Raw genomic sequence first — 12,246 nt, 5'->3', positions numbered from 1 at the left:
GTGTGGGTGTGGGCTAGTAGGAAATGTACAAGTGTCTATTATTGTCTCATGAATAATAGATGCATAACAAACAGCCCAGCAGAGTATTGGGATTGTGCAGTGAGGCAGTGGAAGGATGCTGCAGCAAAGGCTGCCCAGAGGCAGGTTGACGGAGTTATATATGGATTCTACAGACGTCTGGATGGCACAGAGAGAGATCCTTGATGCAGGGAACATGCAGAGGGGGAGAAAAGGCTGAAGGGAATGCAGTGGAAGTGAAACAGGAGGAACGACCAGCTTCATTTAATTGAATGTTAGCTTCTGTGGAAAAGAAATTAGACAAAATGAAAAAAGAGACAAGAGTTAAGAATGCTTCTGAAACCCTAATGTGCATTTAAAAGTGTCCTCTACTGCAAACACCCTAAAGTAAAAGACATTAGCATATCTAAATATCATCCATACAGAGCAACAGCTGTGCCATCTGTACAATCTGGGAGAGAAAGGCATGGGAATTATTCCTTTTGCAAAAACAGGATGCAACCATTTACAGAACATTAACTCAGTCTAATATAAATACTGCCAGAAGAAAATATATTTGCTGTAATTAGATATGAATTAAGATGTAAAAAAAAATTTAAATTTCAGCCATCCATGACATATTTAACATCTGAGAACTATATCATAATCATGCTATAGGATGTTGTTGAAATGAACTTGGCGGAAAACTTGTTTATATGAAAATTATTTCCGTGAAAACAGGAAAAAATATAAAATCCCAAAATTTGCCACTTCTAAAAATGTACAACAAAGTCCACAGTAGGCAGCCTTCTCCAACAATGACCATTTTTGCACCACTGTGTGTGACTCGTACTGCCGTGTGTGTTGAGCATATCAAGCCAGAGTAAATATCTGCTGCTTCAAGAGCAAAATATGTCAGGAGTTTCTCTTCCATCAGGCCGAAACCCATTTCAGTGTTCATTTCAAATGAAAAAGTCATTGTAATGAACTGCAACCAAGCAGTTTTCAACGCAAATTACTGAAACTAATGAAAATAACCGTTTAACGTGACTGTGAAGATCCCTAATCGCCGCATCGACATCTTTAAGACTCCAGCTGTTTCAACATGACAGACGTTTTCTTCAATCTTTGTACATTTCTGATCTACCATGTTAGTGTTCTTGCCTTTTCCTATCAGCATTTTTCACTTTTCCAGCGGCACCAACAGAAACACCGGCTGCTTCAGCGTCTCGTCTGTGTCATGTGACCTGGAAAATGCTGCGGATGAGAACTCTGCAGAGGAAACGGACTAAAAGCGCTGTGCTACTGTTGTGAAGATCATGCTCTTCGTGGAGAAGAAAATGAAATATCGTTCCCAAAATATTATAGAAAGCCAGACAGGAAAGGCTGCAACATTCTCAACTTCATTCTATACTCTGATGAGCGACACCCAGCCACCAATCACAAGGAGTCACACTGGGGAAACGTACTGTGCTACTTTATTACACTTTAATCCCCTGTACATGCTTAAAAAAAACTATAGCTTCAATTTTATGAACTAATGTAGTATCAGACGACAAATAAATATTACTGCACAAAAGGTTCTTCCCAGTCGGTACCTTTTAACAAACCACTTAAAACTCTGAATTTTCCCTTCGATGTTTACAGAATCCTCTCCTTGTAGGGGCACTGACCTTTATTGTTGCGTCCTCAGAGGCCGACACCATGACGCTGAAGACCGGGTGGAAGATGACGCGGGTGACGGGGTTGCGGTGGCCGCTCAGCGCGTATCTTTCAGGCGGACGCGGGATCCACTCTTTGGGGTCACGCTTCTGACTTACTGGTCCACCCAGGGTGATTTCCTCTTTAGCTTCGTTCAGCTTCGACTCGAGCTCCATCACCTGCCCAGAGTTCACAGCGTTACAGGAAAATACAGGTGAAATAAATTACAAAAAAGGGAAAGTGTGTTTGGTTATCAGCTTTTACCTAACATATTATTTAAACTTGTGTCCATAATTTCTTTTTTTTTTTTTTTTTGTCATTTTTTTTTTTTTTTTTTTTTTAGCACTGTGTTCAGCTGTAATGTCACGAACTGTTCACAAGACTGTAATCCCCACAAGCATTCTTAGAGGGGAAAAAAAAAAAAAACACCCCACAAACCTTCTTTTGTAATCTGATGACTGAGGTCCATTTTTTTTCCAAAAGGCCAGCGTACTTCTTATCCAGTTCTTCATTCTGTACAGGAACAAGAGGATATCAGACACAAAGAAAGCCAATCAAAGTCATGAGCTCAGCATAATCAGTGGGGCCTAAGGAATGGGGGCCAGCTGGAGTGGCATGTTGAGGTCTGCAGCTATAGCAAAAGAGAACAGGGAATTATTTACACACCACACACAGACTGAGGCTGGCTTCCAGACGCTGCCAACCTACTGTACACCACACACACTTATACTATGTACACACACACACACTGACGGACTAGTCCTAATCCTTCTCACACAAGCTAATCTCTTGCAGAAAGGCTTAGGTAGCTTACTGCCACACAGCCGGGACAGAGGCAGTGGTGGAAGTTAACTTGTAGCAGCGCTGGCAGACAAGTCTGATTCCACCTGCAGGCTGATGCTCTGAGCTGGTCACTAGTTGTGGCCTTTGTTGACTAATTTTGCTACGTGTCCATCATAATTTCAAATTGCGTTCAAAACAACTAAGTTTGTGCTGCCGTTTCAGATACTTTGATTTAGAGCGAGTCCAAGTTGAAAACGTTGAGGAAATTGGGTTAAAATAAGAACACAATAAGGCTGTTAGTAATGCTAACAGTGCTAATCATTAGATGTTGATGCTAAAGACCGCTTGAAGCTCAACCTCGGTATTCTCATCCTGGCTTTGTTCTGAAATAACAGTGAAATCCAGTTTAGCTGTAGTGTTTTGTAAGACCTCTCTCACACAGTGTGACATCACCTTTGGTCCCAATATAAATAACTAATGATCGATCACAAACAGGCTTTATAGGGCATCTCTAGAGACTCATAATAAAACACTTCTGACAACAAAATTAAACTTTTTCATCTCAGATACCAGGTTGGATATTCTTATTTTTTATTTTAACTGGATCTTATGACTCGGCCCCTTTGGTATTTTAATGTTAGATATCACATTAAAATGTCACATTCTGTCATTCCTTTTAGTGGAGTTTTATTTGTTCAGGGAGCCATGTCCCATAACTTCAAGGATTTTAATACAGTTGCAGCTTTCTGATGATGGAGAATGTCTCATTTCCACTGAGCGGTACGTTGCGGTTCAGTACGGCGTCTTATTGTCCGACGTATTCAGGAAAACGTTTCCACCACATGTTAAACTCTCACTGGGCAGAGAGGTTAAACTCCTAACATCATATGACTTTGATAACAAACTGGACGCACTGGTACGTCTCATGCTCGTCTCGAGCAGTGACGTTTTTCTCCTCCTCAATCAATGAACCGTTGTGTGACGCTGATAGCTCCGCCCTAACTGCACCATCGTCCTACGGCTCTACAAGGGAAAGGTGATGCATGAACTGCTTTTACAATGGAAACCACAACAACCCGTGCTGCACTGCTCAGTGGAAACGAGGCAAAACTGCTAACATTGTTTGAATAATAAACATTTTCTGTTGACGGTTTAATTTTCAAGCTAGAAAAAATAAAATGCAGATTTAATGTTGGTAATTGTAGAACTTTACATAATCACGAGTCAGAGATCTACCTCTCTAATTGGTAGATCTCTTCCCTTCTCACCTTTGTGCAATACTAGGTTCCTTCTAGTACTACAAATAAACAGGAGGTATTGTTTTATGTTGAGCAAACAACAAATCCAGTACCTCTGTGTGTGTCTACCCATGCCTTGAGGTCGCTACAAACTATCAAAGCATCAAAAACCCACACTGACAGACAGCTACAGTGTCAGTGAGGGGGAAAATTAACATTGTGCTCCTACTTCACAGCTACACCCTCAGCTCTAAACAAAGCAACATCATCCAGAAGATTTTCTTGCAGCACCAGAGTCTCTACGTCTATCCATCTAGAGCACTTCCCAATGACAGAATGGGGATTCCTCAGAAGGACCCAAACTATAAAAAGGAAAGACACATAAGGAGGAGTAACGACGGAGGAAAAGGAAATATAATAAAAACGAAGAGGGAATCTCGTCTGGACAAGTCTTCAATCATCTGCCATCTGCCTGGTTGTTAACACACACAAAGATGCAAACTGAACCACAAGTGCCAGACAGTGCAGTCTGCCAGTCTGTTGGCAATTCATGATGAACATATGTGTGTTTTCCTGTGCATGCAGGTATGTGGATTTTCTTTCATCTGGGACGTATTAAAAAAATAAAAAATGGAGAATGACTTCCATCAATTATTTCTGCTATAGAGACAGATAAGCCCTGCCTCAACCTGCAACTTAAGTAGCCACAAGGTGAAGGACATTTAAGTGGATAAAAATTTTCCCTCCAAACTAAAATATTGTAGAAAGCTTAATGATGAGGAATCGGGAATATGGGGCTAAACCACTTGGCTGTTTGGCATTGCTCTGTGAAGGTGTGTGTGGCTCAGTGCTACAACCCAACAGGGTGCAATGATCCCCTCTGTGCCATTCATCTATTATTCAGGCTGCTTCCAAAGAGCTGCCACATGGAAAATGACTGGGAGGGAAGCGGATAAAGACACACCAGCAGAGCATCACGTGGAGGCAAGGTGAAAGACTGCTGTATGAAGCTGAAAATACGAGGCTGAGCCGACGATTGAAAGAGGATCTAAATATATAGGAAATAATTGCCATGCAATGAACAGCAGCTACTAAAATATACTTTTAGTTAAAGCTCTGTATTTCTCCTGTATGATGTTCTAAAGCTAAAATATCTATCATCCTAGTAACAATCTTTATAAATTTTAATGAGAGCAAAGGGCAAAGATAATAGATGCTCTTGTAATTCTAATAAAATGTTTATATCTTTGGATATGAATATGCTTACTCTCATGTTAATCATGTTCTTGAATGAAAGAAAATAAACAGATCACTACAAGAATTTTCAAACTAATTTAATCTCATTGTATTTTTGTTAGTCAAAGAAATCAGGCTGCAAGAAAGCGAGAGAGAGCAAGGCTTTCAGCAGTTCACAAGAAAGCTGGATGGAGAATATTAAATGTGCTTCTTTTCATCCTTTCAAGCTTTTAGCCTTTTTGTGGAATATACACAGCATGGAAAAGCTGTTTTTGCAATACTAACCATTTTATTCATTAACAAGCTGAAGACAATATGAGAAAAAAAATATGAAATGTGAATCGTTTCACAGCAGTTGATCTCTCATAAGGTGTCATTTAATCTCTGCTCTCAATAATGGTTACCAACAAGAAGGTAAAGCAAAAAGGTTCAAAGATATTTTTTTCCTTTATTTATTTATTTTTTTTTTACATCTTTGTATATTCCAGTGCTAAAGAAAAATAGGGATCAGCTAAAATGGTCAAAGATTCACAAACCAAAGACCTGGAATGAACCAGAAAATTCAGATCTGTGCATGTCTGGTAGCAAGAAGAACCCAATAAGTTTCAGGTGAATGAAAGCTTGGTTACTAAAATCCTGCTGCACCTCGCCCCCCTGCCCTCCATCATACAACTCAGGCTAATTGGGTGCAGGTGCTCCTGGTCACACTAGAGAACACGTCGACCAAATTGAGAAATAAATGGGGAATCAAGACATACTGTTAGTATAAATTGGTGTCGGTGCAGGGCGGATGTGTGCGTGTGTCCATTTTTAATCTACTCACATTATCTAATTCCGCTTCCTTCTTGAAAGTGGAGTAAGCCTCTTCGTATCCATTGGAACGTAGATAATCGGCTATTGCTCGATTTCTGAAAGAGACAAAGAGGAGCCATAATTAGTTCTCCAGATTAGCAGACTAGATAGTGGTTAAAGTGCCACGAGAAACGACATGGTTAATGGGAGACGCATTCAGAACTGTAAAACAAAGACAGAAAATGAGCACGTTCAGCAAAAGGTGTCAGACAAAGATGCAAATTGAACATGTTTTTTTTTCTCCCCCCCCTACACAGGATTGGATCACTAAAAGAAATCCAAATGCTTCTGCATGCATAAATGCAGCTGGCACTGCCTGTAGCGTCATGTACACACCCTCTCATGCTCTCTGCTGTGGATATATTTCTATCAGTTTGCCACAAATTCAGAACGTATCTGTAATGAGTTCCTACTGCTCTGGGCAAACAAGGATAACGGACAACTCCCCGTGGTGTATCTATGTGGAAAATGAAACCCAGTGTCTCCATCTCACCATCGCCAACCCCACACAGAGAAAGAAACAGACAAAAATCACTGGCAGACACAATAATCCCTGCAAACCCAGCAAGCTTCTGGCTGCTGGTGCTTCTCCTCGTCAGGCTCAGGTTTGCAGACAAACAAAAGCAGCACTTCGAAGACACAAAAGGTGGCGGGGATCCAAGCGGTAGGCCTGCAAATTCAAAAATGTGAAGATAGATGGACAGACAGCGCAGACAATAGAGTCGGCAGACACGGCTGAAAGCCAGGAGAGGGGAAGCTGCCTTCACTCTTCCTTTTTTTTTTTTTTTTTCAGTCTCGTGAGCTTCCACCCAAAACACACACACATGCATTCAACACGCATACACACAGGGTTGGGTTACGACTGCAGAATTAGCAGCAGTTCAATTTACCAAGAGTTATTAATGAGGCTTAAGTCACATAGTCTCAACAGGTCAGGTTTTATTCTCCATTTAATTAGTTTCTCATGAGGGTGCAGAAAAGGGAATTATTTATAGTGCTGCTTCTCCACCAACTAACATCGCCAAACCGAAAGGTGAAGGTTAAATTGTTCATAGGTTGTTCATGTACATTTCCTTGAAGAAACTAATGTAAATGTTATCAATGTAAAAGATAGGACATAGTTTACATAGTAATATTAAAAATTATATTGTAATGCCTTCTGTTTTTATTAAAATTATTAGATCAAAGACAATCAGTTAATGTAGGGATGGTTAAAAAAAATCTTGATCATAATATGTATTTTTAATCATATTCAAAATAAAACCATAAATAGAAGTTTCTAACGAAAAAAGGAACTTAGATGTCCTATTTAGTTATTAGGTGAAGCTGTAATATGTTCATTAGCTTGATGCAAAAATAAAAATAATGATGAAAAAAAGTGTTTGTGTCTGAAGCGCATCTTTAGGAAATATGGCGATATTTGCAATGTGATTTACACTAAAATGTAGATATTAGATTTACATTTATTGGACCACCATCACCTGAATAAGCTTTTCAGAGTCAATCTGAGTCTGTATGAACTGCTGTAGCTCAAACAGACAAATCAGGTGACTGTCCAGTCACCTGATTTGTTTTGCTTGTTCAGCTCATGTTGCATCCAGAGTTTGGATTTTCCTAGTTCAAAAATAACCAAAATTACAATAAGGACGGCTCCTGATGTCAGATTTTCTAAAGTTACCTTTCACAAAGCAGCCCCACTTTGACATCCAAAACCGCTGCTGTGTGAATAAATTGGATTAAAAGCTGCAGGTATAAAATCATTTATGGTTTGTTTCACATTAAAGCATCTGACTGCTGTACAACATCAGACTTTAATCACATTCCTTTAGTGTTTGAATGCATAAAATGGACAGAAATAAACTAGCCTATAATGCTTTTCTTACTGGTTGAAACACTGGTGAGAAACACCTGTAATTAAACTTCACAACGTTTATAAAGCAGCAGAAATACTTCCTCTGTCAGTTTTGTCTGTGCATAATTAACTGGAACTGCAATGAATTATCCAACAAGCTGAAACATCAACAAGTCAAAGCTAAACACGAAATATGCTAAAATTAACGCAGCGCTTTAATGAACTGCTTGAGAGGATAATATTGTCAGGGGCCCCTAAATCAAATTCTGCTCAAGGCCTCATACAGCCTTGGACCGGCCCTGCATGATGAGTTAAATCCGCTGCACTACGCAGAGATGCACAACAAACGGGAGATTTAACTCAATGCTGCTAATGTGGCTTTAGTAGCTCTTTCATTTCGTGTCTGTTGAGTTTTTAATAAGCGTCACAGAAAATATTCTGGTTGGTCGAGTTTATGGGACGAGTTTCTCAGATCTCAGATCACACATTAACTCTGTCTGACTAAGTGGACAAAGCATTTGATACAGTTTGATGCATTGTGTAACTGGAAAAATAATACTAAAAATAATAAAATATAAAATCAGTGTGATGCGTTACAGACAGGAGAGTGTGAAAGCTCCTCACCGGGTTAAACCTGCATGATCAGGTTAGCACCATTTCATTAACTAATACACCGGCCAACCGGGAACACATAGATAAACTTTATCAGCGCAGGCAGAGCCGGGCGCTGGCAGAGTGTTGAGATGGAAAAGCTGCACAAAATTCTTTGTTCACAAATATAAATCATTCTCACTGCTCGCTCAACACACCTGTGAAAGCGCGACTACAAGTTATTCCTGCAGCTCACATAGAGCTGCGCAACCAGAGCTAACCAGAGCGGTGTTTAAAGTCCTACCTTGATCAAAAACTCTAGAAAGAATCATAATTCCTCACAGGGGGCTGATGTAAATATCTATACAGCTCAGCCTGTGTCCAGTTTGAGTGAAAGGAGACGTGCGGAATACGCGCTGAGGTAAACTTAATCCAGCTACTGCAGCGTGGAAAGGCAACGCGCAGAGGCAACGCGCAGAGGCGCCAGCAGTGTGATTGGTCTGTCTTTAAATGCATAAACTAAAATCCTATCTTCTATAAACATATCTTTTAGGAATAAATCTGCTCCGCCAGTGAAGCGCTCAGAGCAACAGAGACACTTGCAATCCGGCTTAAAAAAGTAAAAAAAAAAAAAAAAAAAAAAAAAGTTTTTTTTTTTTTTTGGTTGGTTTTTTTTTTATCATTATTTTCCTAAAAAAGTACACAAGAAAGGTTTGGCCTGGCAGTGGCACTAGTAAAAGATGGCGGGCCGCCAGGTCTATAATACAACACTGGGGAAACCCTGATTCAGTTTTATAAAAAGCTACATAACTTCTGATCAATTATTTTATATTTCTTGTCAACTTGAAAATTCTGAACCCAAAATAAAAAGAGAGAGAGCACGCGAGACAATGAATTCAAAAGGCATCAAAGCAAAATTTTTCCTCCGCAACCCAACATCTTCTTGCCCTCCGATGTTTCCACAGACCATTAACGCCAGAAGATCCCCGACAAGCTGTCAGAGAGGCAACGCTTCGCGGTGCCAGTATGAAGAGCCACAATCTGTCAGCCCAGCCTGTGCCCCCCGTGCCCTCTCGGGCAGCATGCAGCATTAAAACCCCTTTCTTCTTACCACCACCTGAATCCCCATGACAACAGGAGCAGACCTCGTTACAGCTCAAGGTTGGCAGGAGGTTGCCTGCAGCCCGCTTGCAAGCAAAAGTAGTAACAAGAAGGGCCTTGGTGTTGCAGCATGTCTGGGAAAGTGTTTAAATATGTAGGAAACTGATGCAAAAAGTGGATCTCAAGGCGGAGGAGAGCGCCGAACAAAAAAGTGGCTTTACGTTGATCTTAAAATAGAAAAAAATATAATGTTTTTATCTCATATGTAGATCCACATTTAGAAGCAGATCAAGAGAACGGGTTGATGTTGGTAAATGTTTCATTTTTCTCCTGGTGTTCCAACAACACAGCGCACAAACACATTAACACACCCACCTACAAAGCTAAAAGCACCGACAAGGCGAGCCCACCACTCCCTAAACGCATCGTTTCCCCCTGAATGTGACGAACGCATCCCACATCCATCAATATGTATTTTTTGAAAAGACAGAACCGCCACTGATTGTATAAAAAAAAAGAGAAGAAAAAAGAAAAGAATACAGAGGCAACCAGACTGAGGTTCACTGATGGCGACAGAAGGGGAGCAAGCTAGCTGGTTTCCATGGTTACGAACAGCTAGATGAGTAGAGAGATGGAGAGAAAGAGCTGTGGACAGAGATGACACACAAGAGGGGCTGAAACAAAACAGTAAGACAATAACTGCGAATCTCGCTTCCCCTGAGTGAAATTAAAGGCCTGTCCATGTGAGGACATAAAAACGGCTTCTGAGGCTCATGAATGGCTCAAAAATTGTTGACCTGCAGGATGCATTAAGGGGTCTGAGTGAAGCCTGTCCCGTCTCATGTGGGTGACATTAGTGCTGCGATCTGTGCTACGGCTGTAGCTCAGATGAGTGAGGCGGCAGAAACGGCCGAGTGAACAGATAGAAGCAGAGGATGAGAGACGCATGAGCTCATCCTTCAGAGAAAGGAGGTGAGTCAGCCGAACTGCGTCACATCCTCCCATTTCCTGTTATACGATCACATCATTGATGAAGTGACTCATATAATCCCATCTGAAAAATAAAGTGATCACCGGCTTCTGGGTAAAAGACAAAAAAAATGAATTATTTATATGAATTATTTTAAAATGTCAAAAAACTAAACAGGTGGATTAATATTTACACAGTGATTGATGGAGTTAATTTTGCAATGCCTTATGGGTTTTGCTGTATTTTTTGTCTCAGTTTTACTTCAATGCTAGAAACAAACCAATATGGAAGAGATCAGAATTGGTAAATTTTTGTCTAAGTGGCTTGCAAAAAAATATTTCCCACTTGAAATGGCAACAGCATTAAGAATTCCCATTATTTTCAGTCTGTAAGCACACCAACCAACAGATGTTCACCATAATATTAAACAGGTTTGAAGAAAATGCTAATCCAGTTAACTGCTGATGAAACAAGTGTAATTTTACCTTTCAGGCCTACAACCTGGGTGATATTCAAAGCAAACCCAGATTATTTTGTATCAAAGGAGGAAATAAACCTGCAGATCTGACTTGCACTTAATCGTGTTTGTTAATTTTATGTTTTAAACGTATTAAATTAGTCATTTAAAAAAAAGAAAAACACATTGTGCTTGATTGGATTACTTCTAATCGGGACCAAAAGAACCATGAAACATTTTTCAAAGGGCTCAGACAAACTAAGAAATATGAACACCTAGGACTGAACGTGCTGGTTCACCTGTTTCAAGACGAGTTGCTCCTACATAAACTTGTTACAGAAATGCTGATTGCTTAATCTCAAAAGTCAGGGGAAAAAAACAACAACAAATATTAAAAAATAATCAGTGTACAGATTCAGAAAGGCTCCAAGGTAAAAGCAACAAGAGGCGCTTTCAGCTGAGCAGACGAAGCATGAAGGAAAGCAGACTGGTGGAAAGCTAATTTAAGCATGTACTGAACAGCTGATGACTTCAAAGAGAAAGTTACACAAAAGCAACACAGAAATCTCATGATAAGATTGCTTAACAGCTCAGTTATAAAAAGATCCCTGTTGAATCTGTTACTGATTAAAATGTAAGATCTATCTTGTTATCTGCAGAGTCCTACAGGAGTAATTAGTGACAAGATGCATGTCAGCTGAGGACAGCCACTGCTTGGCCACACAGCTGGTCAGTCACATTATTTGAGGCAGGAAGAGATGGAGGTCACTCCACAAGGAGAAAAACTCTCCCGAAGCTGATGAACATGAGAATTTCACTTTCAAATAAGAGGAAGATCACAGAGGGGATCAACTATTAAGCCAGGAGAAATCTTCAAAGGGAACCAGACCAGAAATATTAAAAAAAAACAAATGCAAAGTGTTTAAATCAAGCATGGATTTGGTTGGTTCAACAATGGATGCAATGTTTGCTCTTTGTTGTAAAGACTACAAGCACGTACCTGCAGGAGCAGATCTAAAGAAAGACACGGCTGAAAAGCCAGGTGTGTGGAGTACACACCAAAACACACTGCTTTCATGAAGGGTGTGTAGCACACAGTGATGCTTTTTATGCTATGGCGGCCATTCATAAACAGCTTTAGATTAAAATGAAGCACATAAAAAAAAAAAAACTTATTCACAGCAATGTAACAGAATAATAGAGCAGATCTTTATTAAACTGCTAATTATTTACATAACTTGATTTACATAACACCGCAAAATCACTGTATGAAACACTGGTAGTATTATGAGGAACTGCTTGGACTCCAATAGATGTCTCTCAACTATAAAAAATGGATATACTGATTAAAAAAGCAAATATGTTTGGGTGCAACCAGAAAATCATGCAAATCAAGTTCATACTTATAATCACTTCTCCATCTTGTAAAACTACTTTAATAATGGTAATCCCACTTACTGTCTGTTAC

At 39.9% G+C, this 12,246-nt stretch overlaps 1 protein-coding gene across 1 annotated transcript in view; it reads right to left on the bottom strand.

Moving 5' to 3' along the window:
* The window catches only part of LOC106957236 (lissencephaly-1 homolog), a 32,062-nt gene that overhangs the window by 8,121 nt on the left and 11,695 nt on the right, over positions 1-12,246 (bottom strand). The window contains exons 3-5 of the mRNA XM_015048497.1: positions 5,779-5,863; positions 2,137-2,211; positions 1,671-1,877 (exon numbers count right to left, since the gene is read on the bottom strand). Coding sequence (XP_014903983.1) covers positions 1,671-1,877; positions 2,137-2,211; positions 5,779-5,863 — 367 coding nt within the window. The remainder of the gene's footprint in view (positions 1-1,670; positions 1,878-2,136; positions 2,212-5,778; positions 5,864-12,246) is intronic.

Source organism: Poecilia latipinna, unplaced genomic scaffold (assembly GCF_001443285.1).
Source record: "Poecilia latipinna isolate Pla-1442-1.1 unplaced genomic scaffold, P_latipinna-1.0 Scaffold889, whole genome shotgun sequence".
In the NCBI taxonomy this organism is placed as follows: domain Eukaryota; kingdom Metazoa; phylum Chordata; class Actinopteri; order Cyprinodontiformes; family Poeciliidae; genus Poecilia; species Poecilia latipinna.
The sequence above is the reverse complement of the archived record's forward strand: the minus strand, read 5'-3'. Positions and strand labels throughout refer to the sequence as shown.